The sequence below is a fragment of the Crinia signifera genome, chromosome 8 (genome assembly GCF_055691185.1).
Source record: "Crinia signifera chromosome 8, ASM5569118v1, whole genome shotgun sequence".
In the NCBI taxonomy this organism is placed as follows: Eukaryota; Metazoa; Chordata; class Amphibia; order Anura; family Myobatrachidae; genus Crinia; species Crinia signifera.
Genome location: NC_139224.1, coordinates 51,247,740 through 51,272,657, shown reverse-complemented (window position 1 = coordinate 51,272,657; position 24,918 = coordinate 51,247,740). Strand labels below are relative to the sequence as shown.

The window sequence follows — 24,918 nt, the reverse complement described above, 5'->3', positions numbered from 1 at the left end:
CATAGCAGATGAGATAGTGGTACAGGTCATTATTTTGGGTACTATACAAAGATTGTGTGGAAAATAGTGGTCATGGGCTTCAAACATTGCTGAAACATCCTTTGTAGGTGTTAGATGTGGTTTATGTTATTGTATCCTAAATACAAAACCTATGTTAGTATTAGAGTGAACACGTTGACACATGTCGACTTGTGTAGATTGAGTGTGCTACTGCGTAAAGTCTATTAAAGCACGTAGTGAATGTGTCTAACTGTTTAGCAAATACCTACCTTAGCGTATAAAAAGATTCTTACCTTAAATTAAACAAACCTTTAAATGTGGAGAAGTATAGAAACATAAGCTTCCAATGTGTTTGCGTGCTGTGTGTGTGGCTTGCAGGCAGTGAAATCATGGTTTGGACTTAATAGACTGCAGCATTGCTTATTACATTCAGGTGTATGTGTTTGAGTAGTAATCAGCGTTAATTAGCCAACTCAGCTGCACGCTGGCATGCGGTATCTGTAGGGGTGGTTTGAGCTGGCGGTTGGCGGCCGCCTGTTTGGTGTCCGAAATGAACGGTGCCTTAGTCGATCGTGCGGTAGTAACACCGCTCATTTTTGGTGCACACCCCCGTGTACGCCCATATTTACGCCCATTTTCCCTCATTATTTTGGCCGCTCCCATCAACACGCCCCTATGCCGCCCCATTACCCGTACGTTCGCGTACAGGTTTTTTCGCACGTTGAGAGCCCGGCCGTAAGCGTTGTGGAGTGTTCGCGCCGGCGCATTAGCGTATCTGCACATGCGCAGATCATGAAAAACCCCGGGACGTACGCGTACGGCCCGGCCGCACCAACCAGAATAAGGCCCATAATGTTTACTAACATGTCTTAACTTTATCCTTGACATTTCTATATTGCCCCAGGATTGTCCTTCCCCTAACCAGATGTTGCAGCAGTCAGCACAGCAACTGCATGTAAAGTCAAGGAGTGGTGATTTCCAAGTATCATGATATCATCAGCAAAAGACGCATCAGGTGAAATGTAATGGGATAGATTCAGAAATTCAGAAAGTGAGAGATTTGGTAAGAAATCTCCACATTTACACTGCAAAACCAGTTTCATTTTGCTGTGTAAAGGATTGCCGCTTTTAAAAAACTGGAGATTTCTTAAGGTGCATACACACTGTACAATTTTTTTGACCAATTTGGTTGAAAGACATTTCCATTAAACCCAGTGTCCTGGACGAAAGATGTTGACAAAAGATATTGTCAACAAACAAACGATGAATGATGATCATCAACTGTGCATGCAGCTCAATTTGAATATCTTTCAAAAAGAGCCTATAAACTGTAGCTAGATCTTTCTTCTTTCGTCTGTCGTCAATATTTTTCGTCAACATCTTTAGTCCAGGACACTGGGTTCAATGGAAATGTCTTTCAACCAAATTGGTCAAAAAAATTGTACAGTGTGTATGCACCCTTACCAAATCTCTCACTTTCTGAATCTCTTATCCTATTACATTTCCCCCATCTTCTGCTTTCACAACAAATATTGCAGATGTGTTTTACCATTCATACTATTCACATTACTACAAGCTGCCAGATGTGTACAAGATTCAGGGAATATATTTATTGGAGTGAATACAGAGGAATCAGTTCTTTATCATTTCTATTTACTGTATGTCAAGATGAAAGAAACACAGTGTCAAATGCAACAGGGTTGCAGAATATAACCTTACTTGTACCCAGTCTGTCGTATTGCCCTCCCTAAAACATTGAAGCATTGACTGAACGGACTAGGACTGTTCCAGTTCTGTGCAATGCAACTTTCTGGAAAAGTCCAAAATGGCTTTCTTTATAATGTAAGTTTCTGTTGACAGAACTTTACATGGCCTGCCCTGGCCTGAACATGACATTGGCCTATTGCAAAATGGGGAGTCCAGTCACAAAACTTAAACTTTTACCACAATTTTACTCTTATACACCTAATACAAGAAGTCCCCAATACTTGCTTTCTACCACATACAATGATACAGGTTGAGTATCCCTTATCCAAAATGCTCGGGCTTGGAAGCTTTTGGATAACGGTTTATTCCATATTTTGGAATATTTTTATAGTTGAATGACGTATCTTGCATTAATGTTGTATCAAACACATGAAATACACACAAATATATTTTATTTGTGCATAAAACAAGGTTTTAAAACATAAAAAAAAGTTTGTGCGCTATCTCTGAATTTGAATGCCAAGCATGCAGATATTTTTTGCCAGTTGCTTATCATATCCTAAGTAGTGCCAGTTACATATCATGTCCCCAGTAGTGCTGTTACAGTTACACCCCCAAATAAGTACATTCTTGAGACCATGGTTTTCAGAATAATTTGGATAACGGATATTTGGATAAGGGATTCTCAACCTGTACGTATGATCATGATACCCATTCCCTCCGCCCTTTTTTTCACTTTCATTCTCGACCCATAAATGGTGTAGACATTCCGGGGAAGAGTCAAAATGTTTTTTGGGGTGCTGATAAGAGCAATTCAGTTGTTTCTCTGTTTAGGTGCCCATTGGTTTATAAGTGTCCTAATGGACCGGGTTTAGCCAGAAATACTGTAACAGCTAATTCAATGTGTTGGTTAGGACCCCAAAACTCCAGTTTGGGCACCTAAACCAAGGACTTTGCACACCTTTCTTTCTTGCACATTTTCCAGGTCACCCGGCAGGTGCACTCATTATTCAGGCACATTTGAAAAGATCCACAGGTGGAGCTAATTATAGCACTTGTGATTCTGTGAGGAGACCTGCAAAATGTGCACTGTTGGGGTACTTGAGGACCAGGGTTGGGAACCACTGACGTCGAGGTATCCGAGGTATCCGTGAGGGAAAACAATTAGATAACCCTCTCTGCTTTTTGACCTGCTAAATTATGCAAATAGTTATATTCCATTTTTATTGTTTAGTAAACTATTCTAGCCTGGACTTTTGACTGGATGATGCAGCAGGAGGCAAAGATGAAGATATCCACATATGGTTGCTGGATTTAACCCCTTCATTAGTGGAGGTTTTTTTTAGGGAGTGCTCCCGACTGGGCAAGTTTTTATTGGGGAGTGCTCCCTAAAAAACACCAACCACTGTGTCTCCCGGGGCCGTGCAGCACCGCTGAGCACTACATCAGTCGCTGCCCAGCCCTGCCCCCTGCAACCCAGCTGTGTGCGGCGTGATGTTAGAAATGTCATGCAACACACAGCTGAGGGGGAAGGAGGCGGGGTTGGGCAGCCGGAGCTGGGCAGCAGCTGAAGCTGAGCTCAGCACTCAGCTCAGCGGCACTGCCCAGCACTAAGCAACCAAGACAGTGGCAATCCTGAGAATTTCCCAGATTTGCCAGTCTTGGCACTGTAGCATAGCACGGAAAATTCCCAGGGGTTAATTATGGATGTTTGAACTTTAAAATATTAAGCCTTCAAAGCAATAAATGGACATACATATTTATGGCTGACAAGACCCAATAATAGTTTCTGAAACATGGCCTAAGACAAGGTATTGCAGTACCTATGTATGTTCCAAAGCAAGGTAACCTCTTTGCATCACTTTAAATGCTTGTACAGCAGGTAGCGATTGGCCCTTCACTACCTGCTGCTGCTTTTGTCCACTGGTTGGTGTCTGCTTTCCTCCTACATTTTCTTGGCTTGCTTGAAGTCCAGGGAAGAAGCAGTAATCTCCTACCTGCTTCAACACAAGTGGCCCAGTGCCATCGGGATTAATTATCATCAAGGGTCCTTCTGCGGAGACCTGTATGTCGGAGGGTGAAGGGATGGCAGAGTAGCTGTTATTGCCAGGTTCACGACTCTTCACATTTTCCATCTGGTGCATGTTTGGAGGAACCTTACTACCCATACTCAATACATAACCCATTTGACTTGCAGCCTGACCAGTTCGGCAGGATGGGGTTTCCTCATTGGGTAAATTAAAGAAATTGGTTTGGCTATTAGGAACGGTAAAGTACCCAGAATTCCTCACTTCTAAATCTGACATTGAATGGACATGAGTAGATGAGAGCCTATTATAACACAGATTAGAGGGATTGTTTGCAGGCTGTATTATGGACACCTCCATTGTGTCACAGGTCCCACAATGGTCCTCCAGTTCACAATTGGACTGTTGATGCTTAGCAACCTCCTCTATAGGAGGAGCCACTGAATAAGGTCCCAGTGGACAAACGTCAGGCTTTGAAGGTACTGATAATTCTTTTGCGGTCTCAGTTGTAGACTCCGGCGCATCCATTGGACTGTAAATCAAAAGTCGAAATTGTGCAATCTTATTATATTTTTTCTGTGCAATTACATAGAAGTGAACATTGAAGAACTTATTTAATTTGAATAACTGTACATGTAAATTGTTGACAATTACCATAACTGACCTCCAGTAGTTCTGGAAAGCCTGAGCAGATAAACATCAACCAATAAAGTGTTCTACATGCTTTGCTGCACATTGTGAATGATTCAATAAGCACTGCAGATCACTGAAAATCACTATTTGGTGATCTGAGCATTCCATTTTTTAGAATGCCGGTGTGTTCATGAGCCCTGAATCTGTGATCAAGAAATGCAACCGTAGTGTGAGGGCAGCGTCGCAGCATTGCAGGGGCATCAACTTGGTGTTGCAGTGCAGGCATGCCCGGAACATTTGCAGGGTGGCCCGCGGCAGCTGCATAACATCACATGCAGCTACTGCAACCCAAAAGATGGGACAGCTAGGTGGCTAGTCTTAATGTGCTCGCACTTGGCAATATAGCGAAGTGCTCACACAAAAGCGGTCAAAATAGTGTGTGCATAATTGCGGGGAGGGATCCGGCATGCAGGGTGGCCTTGCCCACATGCTAGAGGGATCAGTTGTAGTTTTGAGAATCTTCGCAAAACTACAACTGAAGTTGAATTAGGCCCATTATCCCATGGCTGTCAGTCAGATTACACTTGCACACTGTCACTTGCCCTCTATGAGCTTTTGAAAAAAAAATCTCATTGTTTTAGGTGCACACTACTTTTCTATGCACTACAAGTGAACAATCCAATTCAATATTTTTTTTAATTTATTCATTTTTACGTGTTTATATAATTATTTCCAAACTCTTGAGAGGAACTAAAACTAAACAGAATAGAGGACTTGTGTTAAGTGCACACAAGGAAATATAGTTACCATAAAATGCACTACAACACAAAGATGGGTCCAATTCAGACCTTTTAAAGAAAAAAAATAGATGAAATTTATAAATAATATTTAAGGGGAGACGTTTATGGGGAGATAAGCTTAACATATCAAAATTTATCAGGGGCCAATATAAGGAACTGTCAGGTACCTTTTTTGCTTTGAGAAAGGACTCGTGGGCATGCCTTTAGACTAGAGGAAAGAAGATTTTATACCCTGTTGCAATGTCTCGCAGCAGTGTACAGCCAGCAAATACCCCACGAGCCGCCCGGGACCTTCCCGGATGGCAGGAACCCATGCAATCCATCACAATTTGTTGTGATGATTTCCATGCGACCCTGGTCCCCTCCCGGCCCGCCACCGGAAGAGAGGTCCAAGGTTGGGTGGTCAGATGCCAGCAGGTCTGACCATCGACTCAGGTTTGATGCTCACAGGACCACGCATCGGAACTGAGGGGACATCAAACGGACCCGATTTGGACCAATTTGATGGACCGATTCCTCGGAATTGGCCCATTTTATGGGGTGCTTTAGATGAAAAAAACTTATTTTACGGTCAGGACAGTTAAATTGTGGAACTCTCTTCTTGGAGAGGTGGTGTCGGCAGACATAATAAATACATTTAAAATAAGGTTGGACAAACTATTGAGTAAAAACATCCATGGGTACAAAAAACTATCATAGCTTGTCTATAACTTAATCAGAATACACAGTTTATATAAAGGATGTAGCAAATAGATCATGCACATCTTTGTTCAGCCTTAACTACTATCGCTGAATATGTAATGCAGTATGTGCAATTCAATGGAGCATGAAGCATGCAACATCAAATTAAAGTATAGGATATGCAAAGTAGTGGCAATAGCCTTAGTTTGGGTCCATTTTAATTTTCTTAAAAGGATATAGACATACAGTAAAGGACAGAGGCATACACTAGTGCACATTGCACATAATATAAATGAATAAGCAATATCATATACTGTAGATTGCACCATATTATAGCAATATCTATAAAAAATGATTTTAACAATTACCAGCATATTTTACATAGGGACCCTTTCATTATAAGGTGCCTAATAGGGATGCCTTATATTCAGCAATCCCAGAAAACTGAAAGTTTAAATGTAATTTATCCTGGAGCCCTGCCCCTTCCTGTTGGAGGAAGATCTGGAGCGACTCAGGCCCAGGCAAGTAAGTGGACCAAGTGGGGGTTACAGAAGTCTCCCTATGCAGTGCATGGTGGCATTTTCTTGTGCCTGGTATAGTAGTTTCCATTGTTTTTTTCTAGAAGGTATGTGGTTATGACTCCTGGATTTAACCACGCCTGTTCAGTACCTGGGTACTGTGGCTGTCTCAGCAGCCCTGCCTCCATTCCTCTTGCCTCACCACTGACCCTGTCACATGCAGAAGTATATGGACGGGTCCAGCTCCACAACGCTCCCACTGCTCCTCATTGCTGTCCAGAGACCCCGCACCTGTAGAATACAGTCAGGCACAGTGCATGTGCAGTATCGGCAATGGTACTGCTCTTACCCCTAGCTTTATGGCCTACATCGGCTGCAGCCTATAGAAGCCGGCTTGGGCTGCACTAAGAGGCAGAGAGCAGAATCCTACAGGAAGCCAACTCTCTGCCTGTCGCAGCCTCGTCTGTCACTCTCAGAGGGAGGGAAGACCTCCCTCTGGGTCTGCCTTTACGGCAGGTGACTGGCAGGTCAGACTTTCAATAGGAAGTCACTGCCAGTCGCAGTGAAGCCTGTGCATTTGGCCTCACTGGGGCTGAATAAGGCGGCGGATTCTACTGGGGGGGGGGTTAGTCCTGCAGCCAATAGGTAAAAATAGTTACTGAATATTATATAAACCAATCATTGGAAAGGCATTTTACAATCTGTAATGTACAAAGTAATGTAGTGGGAGGCTCTCCAGAAAAACTAATCCAAAGAAGAAATCTGGAGCTGAAACTGAAAATAACTGTTTATCAATCTCCATTAAGTATATTAAATAACAGTGTTCTCCAAAGGACTCAGTGTATGAGTGACACCAAAACTGGCCATGCACATTAAGTATTAATTCTCATTTGAGATTAGGTGAATGTACAAAATGTTGCATGAAGAAGACAGGCCTGAAGATGGGGATTTGTATAAATCTCTTAAATGTATCTTAGCTTAACAAGTCCCTAGATAAAATGAAAGTCCAATTTCTGTCAAGTCAAGCAGTTTCCTTTACTTTAATGATACACAATGCGGGGAATAGCTGTGAATAAAAACTCAAGCTACAGTATAAAGGGACATTAAAGCTGTCACATAAACTTAGTTATTGACAGGCCGACTTACAGCTTCAGTAAGTTAGTCTGGGTTGAAGAGAACAGTAAATGACATATTAAATAAAATGAACGGTCAAGTTGACATACTGTATATCAGTCAAGATTTAAGGTCAGCATAGCGGCATTGCTGGGAAGTTAAACATCCAGAAATGTTTATATTTCTGTAATTGGCTGTGGGTAAGAGATGTGCCTATTAGGATCTGGATCACTGTCAGAGTAGTAATGCCATCATTCCTTGACTGAGTCCTTGTGATTGAAAGCCCATTCCATCAGGTACCATCATGACCCTATTTTGGCCTCTTCTCTATCCGTAGCCTCAGTATCTTGCTGACCTTTACAACAACATTCTCCCTACTTTGGCAGTAGTATGCCAAATGCCCCCCCCCCCCCCCCAACCCTCCGCGCATCTCCCAGGCGTTGGTATAAATACCGCATTCTGCAGTTTTCGGGTGCAGGGCTAAAATTTGTGTAATTTTTAAACTCCTGCCCCCTGCTCGGAGAATAGCAAATCTCTGTATTTTCAGTACTGGGGTGGGGCTTGATGACATGGAGATCAGGCCCTGCCCCCCCCCTCCCCCAAGTGCTGCTGATAGTCTCTCCGGGCTTCTCCCGAAGAGGTGACTGTAAAAGTAGGTAAGTCTGATAAATGCACACAGTATAGAAACAGTTATCTTATTTAATTCAGAAAATGCAGTGTATAGGCTTTGACAGTTGAATGGAGAATAAACTCTAAACGCAATATTTACTAGGTAGCAGAGTCAAAACATGACACTTCTGACTGTCTTTATGCCATTTTTTTTTTTTAAAAGAGCGATACTTTTACTAGCAAGATACAGCTAGTAAAACAGTACACCTTTACATTTCGGGCAAAAACATGATCAGAAGTGGCAGGTTTTAGAACACAAGACTTAATATAACCCCCTACATCTTTATAGAATCTCCATTTCTTACCTGATCTGGAAGCAGACTGAGAGTTCTTCCTTTTCTGCATAGAAATCTTGGCCTATGAATGGTGAGAAATTCAGACTCCAATATCCCTTAGTAGAAATACAGAAACAAAGCGTCATTTTGAGAATGGTCACTCATTCGCATTACTTCTGATGGGTAGATTAGCTTTGAGAATGCTCCCAGTCCATAGTTTTAAAAGTATAAAATATATTTACTAAAAGAAACACAAAACTTCTTGTGTAGCATTGGACCCAAACACCAGTCCTCAAGACATTCCTTCAGTCCAGGTTTTGGGGATATCCCTGCTTGTGCACAGATGCCATAATGAGAAGTGTGGTTCTCCAGAAATCCAAATACATTAAAATAATGTACATCCAAAACCAAACCCATTCCAGGTCCCCTGGAAAGATCCGATTAAAATCTTATTGCGATTCGAAATTCAAATTTCAACTTCGGCTTTTGGGGTTGGATTGCAAAAATTATATGATTTTAGCAGTTTTGTTAAATCAATTTTTATAAATTATTATCATTTTTTTATCCAGTCCCAACTGAACCGAAATCCGAATCAAAACACGAGAGTGGATTTATCAAAACCAAAACGCAATTAATTAGAACCAAAGCCAAAACATCAGGGTCAGCATATATTTGTAGACATAACTAAACTGGTGGTGGTAGGGGGGGGGTGTATAAAGCTTCATACTGTACATCTTCCCTTGACCGATATCCCTTTCACACCGAACAGGAGTGAAGCAGTTCTACCAGGTAATTTCTTAAGTGTGAAAGGGTCAACATGGGTCTTAAATTCACGGTCGCCACCGACCCAGGTCTTTACCGGGGTCGGCAACCCGGGTTGACCCTTTAACACTGAAGAAATAACCGTGTACTTTAATTCAGAAAATTACCAGGTTGACATTTTTAACTTGGTAATTTGTTGCTCAGAGTGAAAGAGGGTCAGACTGCCCCCGGCAAAATGACCAGGCACTCAAATTGTCAGGTACTTGCCGGGTCGAATGTCTGAAAGTGGTATGAGGTATTACTTAAGTCAACCGTGTCTATGCATGAATATCCTTAACAATTGGACAATTGGGTTGCCTTGGAGACCACGTTTGTGATCCACTGATCTATGGAGTCAACACCTATTAGTGACATAAATAATAATTAACCCTTTAGAACAATGTAAAAATATAATTACCCTTTTAAAATAATTATTTTCAAATTCAAATTTAAATTCAAACTTCAACTTCAAATTTTGTGTTTGGATTGCAAAAATTATATGATTTTAGCAGTTTTGTTTAATCAATTTTTATAAATTATTATAATTTTTTTTATCCAGTCCCAACTGAACCGAAATCCAAATCAAATCACGAGAGTGGATTTATTACAACCAAAATGCAAAGAATTAGAACCAAAGCCAAAACATCAGGGTCAGCATACATTTGTAGACATAAGTAATCTGGTGGTGGGGGGGGGGGGGATGTATAAAGCTTCATACTGTACATCTTCCCCTGATGTATACCCCTTTCACACTGAACAGGAGTGAAGCAGTTCTGCCCGGTAATTTCTTAAGTGTTAAAGGGTCAACCCGGGTCTTAAATTCTTGGTCGCCGACCCAGGTCTTTAACACTGAAGAAATAACATTGTAATTCAGCAAATTACCAGGTTGACATTTTTAACCTGGTAATTTGTTGCTTAGAGTGAAAGGGGGTCAGACTACACCAGGCAAAATGTCAGGTACTTGCCGGGTTGAATGTCTGAAAGTGGTATGAGGTATTACTTAAGTCAACTGTGTCTATGCATGAATATCCTTAACAACTGGATCGTTGGGTTGTCTTGGAGACCACGTTTGTGATCCACTGATCTATGGAGTCAACACCTATTAAGGACATAAATTATAATTAACCCTTTAGAACAATGTCAAAATATAATTACCCTTTTAAAATATTTTTTTTTTATTTGTCTCTCTAATAATAACAATAATAATAATAATAATAATGTGCTGTTGGTGCAGTTCATAGAAGCCAAGGGTCTGCGCATGTGCTGTCGCACCGCAGTGACTGAGCATGTGACGGTCCCAACACCTGCCAGATCAATTGCACAGGTGCCAGGACCCGGGGCTGGTGGTTGGTTCCTCGCCGGGTACTAGCGAAGCGGTAGGCCTCTTGACAAACATAAGTAGTAGCTGCTGGTCTTCACTAACCTAGAACCCTGCCTCCTAGTACTCACCAGTGGGTATTTGCTGAGCAGTTTACTTTTGCTGGGGTTGGGTAGGGAATCAATCCAACGCTGCCTCATTCTAAAGAAAAATATTGTAGTTTTATAAGGAGTAAGAGAAATACAGTTAAAGATAGAATGGAGGAGGTTCCAACAGATTCAGCTGTATATCCTGCATCGAGTTTATTGGACCCCCCATAGGCTGATGCAGATGGGTGGTACCGGGTCCGACGCCTGTCCTAAATGTTTGGGACCTGGGGCTGACTTCTGGCATCTGCTGTGGCAATGACCGCAGGTGTACTCTTTTTGGGAAACTGTTTTGGCTAATGTTCGGGATACAGGTGTGCAGGTCCCACTTGCTAACATCTGCATTTGTATCTTTGGTTTGGAGCTGGAGGAGCTGCTCCCTAAGTATCACAGAATATATGTTAATAATCTTTTCACCCTGGCCCGTGTATGCATTGCTAGAGCCTGGATGAGCCCTGCCCCTCCGACTTCTAATATGTAGGTTGCGCTTGTTAACACTACTGTATCACATGAACGATTTATGTATACTAAACGGAACTGTCTGGGGAAATTCAGCAAAGTCTGGAACCTGTGGCAGACCTCTGCACTGTACTTACAGGACCCCTGCACGTAATTCACTAGAACTGTCCGTATGTCTAGAGAGGATAGCTAGGCGTCTGCACCCAGGACCTGCACGCATGACCCCATAGATTCACCTCTTACTCTTCTTATTTCCTTGTGACCCCAACTGTCTATGAACCCTGGCGATTAATACTGAGCTGTAAACACATTTATGGATATATAACATAATACCTTTTGAATGACGCAACACACATGTAATGTTTAATTTTTTATTTCTTTCTTTATGATTTTCCTTTATCTGTTTTTTGTTCTTTTGTTGTTGTTTTTTTGTATGTTTAATGCATATGTAATATATGTATCTTTAAAATTCAATAAAAATACATGATTTAAGGGGGGCGTGGCCTGGCAGCCGGGCAGACAGGACGCACACAAAGACAGCTCCCTAGCCCAAACACCTAAACTTACCCTAAATACCCTTTTCCCCTCCCTGCCCGTCACCCATCCTGATCCCAGCGTCACCTACTCGTACCCTGAAGCCGGCGAGACCCTGCCGCGGAGCCGGGGAGCACTTATAAGTGCTCCTGCAGGTTGCGGCCTCCTCACCGAGCTGAAGCCGGGACCTCAATTTTGGCGATCACATGCTACCCACAGCGGTTGGAGAGAAGCGGCGCGAGACGAATCCCGGAACATCGGCGGCAGTGGGAGCGCTCTCTGACAGCTGACTCCTGCACCTGGACCCGGTGAGCTGAGAGGGGACCCCACACATCAGCCGGCGGCGGCGCCCGGCCAGATATCCCGGCGCACGGAGGCCGGAGCAGGGCCGCGCGCTGACGGCCGGACATCACCGCGCTGCACGGCAGTGGACACTGCCACTGTAACAACCCCAGCTCACCTGCGGACACACCATACCTTGCCTCCCGGTATCGCCGCGCTGGTCGCGTTGGAGGAGAGGAAAGGTGAAGGAAGAAATCCCCCAGCGGCGGCCATCTTAGCTGCAGGTAAAACAGTCTCCCTGCTGCACCCAGTCCCTGCACACTGCCATACCTCCTGCTAAAGTTCTTTAAGTGGGCCCTCATAAATAACCCTCTTCCTCACCGAGCCCCCCTATAGCCCACTCTGATACAGCTACAGGCCGGTACTCACACAGATACCCGGCATTGGGTTACATCATATATGGACGTATAAGACCTATTAGAACACCTGGGCACTACCTAAGCTGGTAAATCTTCACTTGCTGCAGCCCATAATATCCCTCCCCCCCAGGAGCCTCGCCTGTTCTTTACACACTGTGCAGCATCGCACCCTGCTTCCCCCGCTCTGAAGTACACAACCTCCTGACGGCACTGAGGCACCTGGAACCCTTGTATTACCCCCACCGGGTGCTGAGACAGTTTCCTCCCCCCCTGGGGACATCAGCTACCTGGGCCCCACACAGCGCATTCTGCACCCACCCCTTCACTTCGAACCCTCCCTTGCCAGAGCCGACCATCGGAGCTTAATGTGACCACCGCCGCTCCACGGCTGCCACTCCGTGACGACTGCAGCCTACCTACCCCTATGTGAAATCACAACTGTTACATGAGCCCCCTCGGTACCTGATCTCTACTGTTTCTTTACCTATATAAAACTGCTTGCGATTGGCGACAGAACAGACCACTTGGAGAAGAAAATGGAAGAATTGGTCACATCCCACAACGCTCTCGTGTCCTCCTATGATCGCCAGCAACTTGAGATGGACCAGTTCAAAACCAAACTAGCCGATCTGGAGGACAGATCCAGACGGAACAATATTAAAATCAGAGGCATCCCAGAATCGGTCACCAACGCTGAGCTTGAAGGCTATGCCACAGCATTGTTCCGTCGGCTCCTCCCCTCCGTTGACCCCAAGGACCTCCTCATTGATCGTATCCACCACCTCCCACGACCCAAAACGATTTCAGCCGACCTTCCCAAGGACACACTGCTCCGGGTCCACTTCTTTACAGTGAAAGAGCGCCTACTGAAGGCGGCCCGCGACGCTAAACTCACAGACACACTCGGAGGCCTCCAAGTGTTCCAAGACCTCTCCCCAGCAACACTGGCCAGCAGGAGGTTGTTTGCCCCTATTACCCTGGCACTACGCAACCATGAGATCTGGTACCGGTGGGGGTTCCCGGTGAAATTGATCATTACACATGAAGACACCACCTATACAATATCGTCTTTAGATGCCGGGATAAAACTTCTGTTAGAATGGGACATCTCCATCACTGCCCCCCAGGGGCAGAAGCGCCCACAACCACTCCGCCAGGACTGGACCGACACCTGATGTCCCTCTTCCGACTACAACCATCCCTGCCTAATGATGGACTCCCCACGCCACTAGACCTCCATCACCTCCCCACTGCGGGTTGAGGCTTCAATGATAAGTATCAGCTTTCATTCTTTACCAACGATGACGGTCTAAGGGCCTCGGGACTATGCTGCCTACGGTTTGCAGCAGCAAAATGTTAGCCTGTTTAAGGTTTTTTTTTTTTTTTTTCCTAACGGTTTATTGCTCCCCACTGGTTGGGGACCCCTTCATCTCCTTTTCTCCCGCAATCTTGTTAGGAACTAACCAATGTTATAGCTTATTTCCCCCTTGTGCTACTCAGGTGGACTGTTAATATCTATACTTTATATTTAATGTTATGTTTAGTTAAAATTGTCGTTACTGGAGGGGTGGCCAATTTCCCCCCGCCCTCTGCTCAGAGACGCCGGGCCACCACCCCCCCAACCTCTCCACATACTACTGCATGAAAATGTTTTTCCTTTCGCCTGCAGTAGTTATGCGGGTCCTAGTTATTGGACCCTTTTGTTTTTTCCTATCCCTATTTCTTCCCTCTTATCTACATACTGTCCTTCCCAATCACCCCCCCCCCCCACCCCCCCACCCTCCCGGACTGCATTCATTTTACCTATCTACCATTTACGCTTCTCCTATGTGGATGTACCTTTAACTTCTCTGCATTACCTAACACCCTGCCATGCCTAAGTTGATCTCCTTAAATGTTAAAGGGCTGAACTCTCCACACAAACGCAGACTGGCACTGACATACCTCCATAAACAGAAAGCGGACATCGTAGCCCTCCAGGAGACCCACTTTGCCTCGCCCCGTCCTCCCACGTTTAGGGACCCTAACTACCCGACTGCTTTCTACGCCAACGGCCCCTTCAAGCGTAATGGTGTTGCCATTCTGTTTAACCGACACACCCCCTTCACTTGTCATTCCCAGACGTCTGATAAAAACGGCAGATATCTGATTATAACTGGCCTCTTAGAGGACAGACTCACGACGATAGTCTCTATTTATGCCCCCAACACGAACCAAGTGGCCTTCCTCCGTAAACTCTTTACCCTTATACAAAAGACCGCAAAAGGCTCTCTGATATTACTGGGAGACTTTAATCTAGCACTTGACCCCCGACTGGATAAATCCCAACTCCCCTCCAGCCACCAATCTCACTCAGTCAACCAATCGTTAGCCCTCCGTAACCTCCTCTTAGAGTTTGACCTGTATGATACTTAGAGAACTACCTACCCCACAGGACGGGAATACACCTTCCACTCCCAAGTCCATAACACCTACTCGAGAATTGACTATATTCTGTGTGATAAGTGGTCCCTCCAACACTCCGTAGGAGTTGACATTCTCCCCATCACGTGGTCTGATCATGCCCCTGTTGTGTGGCAATGGAACTTCCAATCCTCCTGAATCCCCCCTAGGCCCTGGCGCCTGTTCCCCCACCTACTATCAAACCCTACGGCCAAAAGCACCATTCTAAAAACAATGGAACTATACATGTCCGACAACAAAACGTCAGACACATCGGTGACTAACCACTGGTGCGCCTTTAAGGCGGTTACTAGAGGGGCTGCTATCCAAGCTGGAGCAACTCTGAAACGGAACGCCACCGCAACCCAAAAAGCCCTAGAGGCTAAACTAGCAGAACTTAACACAAGAAATAGGGAGACCCCCTCTAACTCCTTGAAGGTAGAGTTGGCTTCAGTACGGAGCCAACTACAGAAAATGCTCCTGGCCCGCACCCAAGCGGCCTTAAACAGAGTGAGACACAAGTTCTACCTCGCTAGCAACAGATCGGGCAGAATGCTAGCCCGGAAACTGCGCGCCCAGCAAGCTAGAAATCGCATAAAGTATATTATATCCCCTAGTAATGTGAAAATACATAACCCTAAAGACATCGCAAACCAGTTCGCAGAATATTATTCCAAATTATACAACCTGTCTACGGACCCTTCCACACCGCAGCCCACCCCTCCATCTATCCACAGCTTCCTCGAAAACCTACACCTTCCCTCACTCTCCCAGGACCAACTAGACCTATTAAACGCCCCCTGGTCCCGCCTGGAGGTCCAGTCGGTTATTAAGTCACTCCCGCGTAATAAAGCCCCTGGCCCGGATGGGTTCATTACAGATTTTTATAAAACCTTCAGTGACTTGCTATCACCCTACCTTACTGACCTGTTCAACGAACTCTCCTCACTAGGACACGCCCCCCCAGAACTGTTAGAGGCCAGAATTGTTACCATCCCGAAACCCGGCAAGAACCCTGCCCTGTGCCAAAATTACCGTCCTATAGCCCTGTTGAATAGAGATATTAAGATCTTCGCCAAGCTAATGGCATCCCGAATCAACCTCTATCTTCCCTTGCTGATACACCCGGACCAGACGGGGTTTGTCCCAGGACGTCAGGCCCCGGACAATACACGGAGAGTTTTTAACTTGATAGACTCTCTGTCTGCTAAACAAGATCTCCTTCTCGTCTCATTAGATGCCGAAAAGGCATTCGACCGCCTTAATTGGCAATACAAGCAGGAAGTCTTATCACGCTTCGGTTTCAGAGACCGGATATTATCATCAATTATGTCACTATATAGCTCCCCCTCGGCCCGAGTGTTCAGCAATGGCTTTCTTTCCTCCCCCTTTAATATCACCAATGGCACAAGGCAGGGCTGCCCACTCTCACCCCTAATATTTGTCCTCTCCATTGAACCATTAGCTATGGCCATTCGCAATAACCCTAACATCCCAGGTCTCCAGGTAGGCCCCAACAAGCATAAACTCAGCCTATTCGCGGACGACGTGCTACTTTTCGTGACAGACCCCATCCACACGCTCCCACACATCCACGAGACGCTAGCTGCTTACAGCGCCGCATCCTACTATAAGCTTAATACATCCAAGACTGATGCACTACCGATCAATCTCACTGACCACCTTCCCCGACTGAAAGCCACTTACACCTACAATTGGCAAGCTACCTCTATAAAATACTTAGGCATTCACATCCCCCCTAACATGACGTCTGTATTCGATGTTAATCTTTCTCCCTTCCTAACTTCCCTCACATCACTATCCAGATCATGGTCGGCGTATGAAATCTCATAGATGGGTAGGATGGCGGCATTTAAAATGTCGCTCCTACCCAAACTAATGTATCTGTTCCGCACTATCCCATATGTGTTCCCTAAAAAGTCCCTACAACAGGCCACCTCTATCCTGACAAAATACATTTGGTCATCCAAACCCCCCGTTATGGCCCGCTCCAAAATGGTAATTCCAAGAGCATATGGGGGTCTCGACCTCCCAGACTTGGCTCAATACCAGGTGGCCTGCTTACTCGCCCCAGCTAAACACTATTTTGAAAATCCTACCCACAGGGCCTGGGTGGACATTGAACAATGTCACTCCCCCAATATCCCTATTAGCGATCTCCTTAAGATCCCAAACCACATCAGGCCCCCACTACCTACCCTTCTTCCAACGACGTCCGCTACTTTACACGCATGGGACCAACTACTGTCCTCCCTTCGCGCCACTACCTCCCTTATCACCTCCCTCCCCATCACTACCCTGGCAAGACTAATACCTAACCTTAACCTGTCCCTCTGGAAACAGAATGGGATCACATCCTTAGGAGACATAGTTGACGCTAACTCAATACGACCCTTTCCCTTTCTCCAGGAAACATACTCTCTCCCCCCTCACGAGTACCTCCACTACCTCCAGGTGACACACTGGTGGAACTCCCATTTTTCCAAATGCCCCACACTAGACCCCCGACATCAGACGATCCTTTCCCGACCTTCCCAGTCACTCTCCAAAGGGGACATCTCCTTTTGGTACGACACACTCATAACCCCTGCAGAGTTTACTAAAACTTCAGCCCATAAAAAATGTGAATCGGATCTGGGCGTCCAGCTTTCTGGCCCCCAATGGCGCAAGATATTCTTATCTTCTTACACAATGTCCCGCTGCCTCAACCACTCGGAGATGCACATCAAATTGATAAATCGGCTCTACCTCACTCCAGACCGTCTCCACACCTTCTGGCCAACGTGCTCCAATATGTGCTGGCGACAATGCGGGAATATAGGTACCATCTACCATATCTTCTGGTCCTGCCACAAGCTCAGGGCATATTGGGGAGAGGTCTTTGACCTCATCTCTGAAGTGATCCAACTAACCCTTTCCCCTGACCCACTATTAGCTTTATTCCATGTATACCCACAAGACCTCCCGATTGGGAAGACATATGTCCTCGGACACATTCTCATAGCGGCAAGGGCAAACCTAGCTCAACATTGGAAGCAGACTTCTCCCCCCCCCCTTCCATAAGGTTATACTAAAAATGAATCACCATTTCCTCATGGAAACCGGCTTCCAACCCCACTCCCCCAATCCCCCCTCGCCCCACCCTAAATGGGCTCCCTGGCACACCTATGCAACTGACAAGGAGGGTACTAGACTCTTCCCCTCAGGCACGCCTGGACAAACAACTACCTTTAGCCTGAATGAGCCCCCCGATTCAGATGCAGAACCTCCCTCACCCCAAACCTCTGTCTAATTGATGCTCTCTTGCCCTAGACTAACTTTATAATAGACTCTGTATTTATATCCCTATGTACAGCTCGCTATGCGAAGTGACCTAATGTGTTTTATATGATCAATGTATAAAACCCAGTGTGTAAAGTGTTACCGTTTTGTATTGTCCTCACCCCCGACTGCAGTCCCCCCCCCCCCCTAATGTCTCCCCTTTTTTTTATTTCTGTACCCCATATACAAATATATGTCAATAAATATCTATTGATGGAAAAAAAAAAATACATGATTTAAAAAAAAAAGATAGAATGGAGGAAAAGCAGCGCTCCTAAATCTGGTGCAACAGATACAAGACAGTTGGGAAGGCCACCAAATAATTCTAAGAATAACAATATTGAATAACATGGGTTCACACTGCATGTAAGAAAATAAAGGATACCACAAAACAAGTAATTTACTTTTTGTCTTGCTAGGACCAGCCTATGCTGTATGCTTAGTACAACCTTCTTAAAAGAAGTAAGAGTACCAATCTCACAGGGGTACATGTAATCGAGGGGTTTCCAACAACAATAATAGTGTATTATATGGTAAAATAGCTGTATCTGGACCCAAATATCTCATTGTAGAATAGACAGCCCAAAGGACAGGGAGATAGGTCACTGCTATGCTAAAACAGCTATCCCGCTGTGCTGTATAAATGTGTGGGGCCCCTCATCTTAGCTTAACCTGTCACAATTAAATAGTTGGTCCAAGATTCTGGAGAGTTAGGCTATACTTGCATGCTAATACATACGGTGACCAGTGGAAGAATTACCATTGGTGCAGCTGCTATAGGGCCATGTTACAGACTGCCTGCAAGGCCCACCACTCCCTCTTCACTCCAGACAAAATGGCCACCGCCAATAGCAACCCTCAGGCTGCAGCCACATATTGGGGCAGATGTATTAAGCTTTAACAAGAGATAAATGCAAGTGTGATAAGGAGAGATAAACGTCCAGCCAATCACCTGCTAACTGCCATGTTACAGCCTGTGTTTAAAAAAAGTCAGTAAGGAGCTGATTGGCTGGACATTTATCTCTCTTTATCACCCTTGCATTTATCTCTTGTTAAGGCTTAATACATCTGCCCCACTGTAGGATGCAGCTGGGGGGTCTCCACACTGCAGAAAACTCTGACCCAGTCTGGCCAGCTCCTGACAGCAGGGTAGTCCAGTGCCACCATTTGCGGGTATTTAGGGGATGGGATCTAATGTCGTGAAGTGCCCCCCCCCATCAAAGACCTAGGCCATGCTGTAGTCCGACAGTGCTTGTCTTGATCCTCTTTCTCTTTCTCTCCCTGATACTCTCCCCCCCAAAACTGTCTTTCTCTGACTCTAATGCTCTGTACACACGGAGCAATATGATTGCTGGCAAAATATTGCTCAGAAATCATATTGCTCAGTGTCTCCTTTTCATCAGTGACCTGATATGAAAAGGAGACACTGCCGGGGGAAGCAGCTGGTCGCAGGAGCATGCTCCTGCGGTGACCAGCGACCAGCCCAGGGCTGGTCGCAGGAGAGAGCTCCTGGCGACACTCGCACCGTATACACGGGGAGTTGGTCGCTCAGTGACCATATCCCCTGTTATAAGGGCTTAGATTGCACCGTGTGTATGGGGCTTTTCTCTTACATTGTCTATCTAATAGTCTCTCACTCAGTCCCTGATATCGTCTCTCTCATTCTCTTTCTCTTTCTGACACCCTTTATTTCTCCCTATCGGTCTCTTCCTAACACTCTTTGTCCCTTCTCTTTCTCTCTACATCCCTCCCTGAATTTCTCAGCTCCCATCCCTCTCTGACACTTTTTCTCTCCCAGATATGCTTTCTCTCTCTCCCCTCTCATCCCTTTCTTCCTGATACCCTATCTTTCTCTCTTTCACTTTTCTCTCTATTCCTGACAACCTCGGCACAGGGAGGGTTGGGAAGCTTTTCAAGATTTTGCTATGGATTCCACTGACTTTTAGTTACATCTCAGATGATCTTGTCTGAGCATCTGATCCTGGGCTGCTAATTTGCAGAGCTCTGCAATCAGGTCATCGCCGCCCGGCCAGAGTAACCAAACTCAGCGGGTGTGATAGAAACAGGCAGATCAGGGCTGGAGCTGACATCACACAACTTCCCGATTACCACCCCAAAATACCGGCTTCATGTCTATGAACTTGAGTACGGCCAGTGAAAACAAAAAGTGTTAGGATTTTATGGCAGGATTGTTAGATTGCAGCGCTCAGCGCCTGTCTCCGCATACACTGCTTAGTGTGAGACTTACAGTCTTCCCTTTCCCCCTTGCAGCCAACGTAGTTAAGCGTCACCCTGAGTGACAGGTCGCTTAAGCGAATAGCAGGGCAGAGACCCCTGACCCTGCTGGCAGCGTTACTCTTTCCTGTGAGGAAGTCCCCGCGTTAGAGTGTGCCTCAGATCGTGTGTGACTCCGTCCATGCTGTTTGTAGCTCCACGTGCACCGGAGCGCATAGGAGCAAGTCCCCGCTGTAAACCCGTTACCAGCGTGACCTTTTGCACAGGGAGATCAGTCATCATTGGCAGCAGCGAGACTGGGAGAGATACCGCAGCGTAAACCAGCAGACTGTCATTTACCCTGCACGCGCCAAAACGCTACAGCTAAGTAACAACCAGAGACTGTCGTTACCAAATGTACAAGTTGTATTACTGCTTGAAGTTAACACATGAAGTACTGTTGTAACCTACAAGCCTGCCACTTGAATAAACCCTTCAAACTGGTTATATCTTCTAAGTGTGAGGTCTAACAACCACACTGCACGTACTTATATACACTCTGCCAATAGGTTATGGGCCCAGCACGTCACGTGCGCGAAGATTAACCCCCTGAAGACAAAGTGCTAGCGCAGTACATAAAAGAACACAAAGGAATTATTTCTAAATTGCCATTTGTGGAAGAGTTAACGAGAATGCACAGTACAGGGCATAGCATGAACTTTCCAAAGCTCAAAGGCTCAGAGAATTACACTACATGGAAGTTCGCTATGGAAATGCAGCTTAAGAGGGAGAAGCTATGGAAAGTCACAATAGCCCCAGGAGAAAGTCCAAACCCAGAAGAGGTAGACAAGGCCATTGGCACAATAGGCCTGGCTGTGGAGCAGCATGTTTACTCTACTATCTGTGGGAAGGAGTCCGCTAAGGACATGTGAACAACTCTACAAGGTGCTTATGAAAATAAAGGCTTAATGAGAAGGATAAGTCTGAGACGCACACTGTATGGAACAAAATTGAATGCATGCAAGGACATGAACGATTATATTGATAAAATACTATCGATAGCTCAGCAATTGGCGTGTGTAGGAGCAAAAGTGGATGAGGAAGAAGTAGCAATGGTAATGCTGCAGAATTTGACAGAGGAATTTGACTTTCTGGTTGTCGCACTAGAGTCAAATGAGACCAAGCTTACAACTGAAGTTGTGAGAGCCAAACTACTACAGTTCCAAGAGAGAATCCACAAGGATGCCATAGCTGAAGATTCTGCCTTAGTAGCAAAGGGTGCGAAACCCAAGAAATGCACATTCAAATGTTATGTGTGCCACAAAGTAGGGCACAAGGCTTCAGAATGCAGGCTGAAGAACACTAGTGGCATGCACAAGCGGCATGATAAGAAGAACGAGTCAGCACTGAATGTAACAGACAAGCCAAGGAGGGATCTCTGGTACATGGACTCGGGAGCCTCTAGACACTTCAGCTGCAACAAGGAGTGGTTCAATTCTTTAACACAGTGTAACCCCACAACAGTTACCGGGATTGGTGAAAAGATCCTTACTGCTTCAAGTGTTGGGACAATCACGGTGAGACTAAGAATTGAGGGACAGACAGTAGTCACAGATATCCAAGACGTCCTGTATGTACCAGAATTGGGAAGTAACCTCATCGCTATCAGCGTACTCGAGGCAAAAGGCTACAGAGTCCAGTTTGCAAAGGGCAAGTGCATGGTGCATAATGAAAGAGGGACTGTAATTGCTTCAGCAACCCGATGCAACCAACTATACGTCCTAGACACAGATGAATGTGTAGCTTTGGCAGCCTCTGCTGAAAATGAGTCCATGGAGCTCTGGCACAGACGTTTGGGACACTTAGGATATGATAATGTCCAGAAATTAGCTGATGGGATGGCAACAGGAATCACAGTGAAAGACACCGGAAGACCTGTGTGCGAGAGTTGCATAAAAGGCAAGCAGACCCGCAACCCATTTCCCAAGTCAGCAGGCAGAGCAGAAACACAACTAGCTCTGGTGCACACAGATGTGTGCGGACCAATGGAAGAGGAGTCAACCAGTGGTTACAAATACTTCATGACTCTCATCGATGACGCCACAAGAATGACACACGTATACTTCATAAAGAAGAAAAGTGAGGTGGTCAAGAAAATTGTGGAGTACAAGAACCTAGTGGAAACTCAGACGGGCCTAAAACTAAAGGTCCTGAGATCCGACAATGGGGGAGAGTACGAAAATGAAGTACTAACCGACTTCCTAAAAAGGCATGGCATAAAGCATCAGCTGACGATGGCCTACACGCCTGAACAGAATGGCGTAAGTGAAAGGGCGAATAGAACAATCGTTGAAAGAGCACGAGCGATGGTGAACGATGCTGGCCTGGAGAAGAGTTTTTGGGCAGAAGCTGTATCTACTGCAGTATACCTGAAAAACAGAACACCTACAGTGGCCGTGAAGGGAAAAACCCCCTTAGAGGCCTGGTCTGGGAAGAAGCCAGACATCAGTCACCTCCGCGTCTTTGGGAGCAGAGCTTATGCGCATATACCAAAGGAGAGAAGGAAGAAACTTGACCCAAAATCAAGACAGTGCATATTGCTAGGCTATTGTGAGGAGAGCAAAGGGTACAGGCTCTGGGATGCAGAGAACAGACGTCTCCTGAAATCAAGAGATGTGATATTTCAAGAAACAGCATCACCCACAAAAGCAAAAGAGCAAGAAAAGCAAGCACTAGTAGAGGTATGTGAAATAGAAAGCATACCTGCAACAGAAAATACTGAAGAAGGAAGCGAACCAACTAAAAGAGCTTCTGTAAGAAGAAACAAGGGCATACCAGCCAGAAGATATGAGGAAGAATATGCGAATATTGTTTTCAGTGAACCTCAGAGTATTCAAGAAGCGAAAGCGTGCAGTGATTGGGCGAAATGGAAATCTGCAATAGACACAGAGTTATCAGCACTGAGAGAGAACGATACTTGGACCATAGTAAATAGGCCAAGCAACCGCAAGACAGTCAAGAACAAGTGGGTCTTCTGCAAGAAGTTAAATTCAGACGGAGAAGTTGCCCGTTACAAAGCCCGTCTTGTTGCTAAGGGATACACACAGAGATCCGGAATTGACTATGGGGAGATATACTCACCTGTTGCGAGGTATAACACTCTCAGATTAGTAATTGCAGTCGCCACTTTACAAGACTTACTGCTATACCAATTAGACTTCGATTCAGCGTTTCTAAATGGAGAACTACTTGAAGAGATCTATATGGAATCACCAGATCATTATGATGAGAATGAACTTCAGACAGAGAAAGTGTGTCTTCTGAAGAAATCCATATATGGCCTAAAGCAGAGTGGTCGTTGCTGGTACATAAAATTGGACACAGTACTGCTTGAAATGAATTTTATTAGATCAGAGACTGACCACTGCCTTTATCACAAAACTCTGGGAGAAAAGTTGTTCATCATAGCAGTCTATGTGGATGATATACTTATAGCAGGTCACGAAGATCACATCACAAGTGTGAGAGATCAACTGAAACAGAGATTCAAGTTGAAAGACTTAGGTCCAGCCAATCATCTGTTGGGCATGAGGATTGTTCAAAACTTGCAAAAGGGAACAGTCACAGTCGACCAACAAACGTACATCGAGGCAACAATCTTGAAGTATGGGATGGCAGACTCCAAGTCAGTGAATACACCAATTGACAAAAGCGTCAAGATTACAAAAGGTATGTCACCAACCACACAAGAAGAAATAGAGGAAATGCAAGATGTTCCTTACAAGAACGTGGTTGGAAGTCTTATGTATGCAAGCATTGGAACTCGTCCAGACATCACTCATGCAGTCAGTCGGGTGAGCCAATTTGCAATAAATCCTGGAAGACAACACTGGATTGCGGTGAAGAGGATTCTGAGATACCTAAAAGGTACAAGTTCCTTGAAATTAAAATTCGCCAAGACAAGCAATTCAAATTTGAAAGTCTTCTGCGATGCCGACTGGGGAGCAGATGAAGATGATCGTCGTTCCCACACCGGTTACCTGTTCACACTGGCCGGAGCAGCAGTTAGTTGGGCGAGTAGAAAACAACCGACCGTTGCTCTCTCAACAACCGAGGCCGAATACATGGCTCTTACAGAGACATCAAAAGAAGCACTCTGGATCAAAGAGACTTTGTGTGAGTTAGGTCTACTTTATGAAGAAGAGACTATCAGTATCGCATGTGATAACAGGGGAGCAATAGATCTTTCCTGTACTACCAAGCACCATGGAAGGTCAAAGCACATCGCGATAAGACATCACTTCATCAGAGAACTAGTGGAGAACAAGTCCATCGATGTTGAATACATTGCAAGTGAACAGAATGTCGCTGACATGCTTACTAAAGGACTGTCGGGAAACTTGCTTATTAAGTTCGTGAAGGACTGTGGACTTGTCTAAGTTCAAAAATGTTGATTTGAAGTTTTTGATGTTCTGAATGTCTTTTTCTCTCTAACCATATTTTCGGTTACAGGTATTACAAAAGGACAAAGCATTGTA

General features: G+C 45.2%; 1 protein-coding gene across 2 annotated transcripts in view; it reads right to left on the bottom strand.

Moving 5' to 3' along the window:
• Positions 1-1,605: 1,605 nt before the first annotated feature.
• Positions 1,606-24,918, bottom strand: part of CSF2RB (colony stimulating factor 2 receptor subunit beta) — a 57,308-nt gene continuing 33,995 nt past the window's right edge. For both annotated transcript variants that reach the window (XM_083156351.1, XM_083156352.1), the window contains exons 13-15: positions 10,674-10,743; positions 8,454-8,539; positions 1,606-4,266 (exon numbers count right to left, since the gene is read on the bottom strand). In XM_083156351.1, the coding sequence (XP_083012477.1) occupies positions 3,531-4,266; positions 8,454-8,539; positions 10,674-10,743 (892 nt within the window). In that variant the 3' untranslated portion in view covers positions 1,606-3,530. The remainder of the gene's footprint in view (positions 4,267-8,453; positions 8,540-10,673; positions 10,744-24,918) is intronic.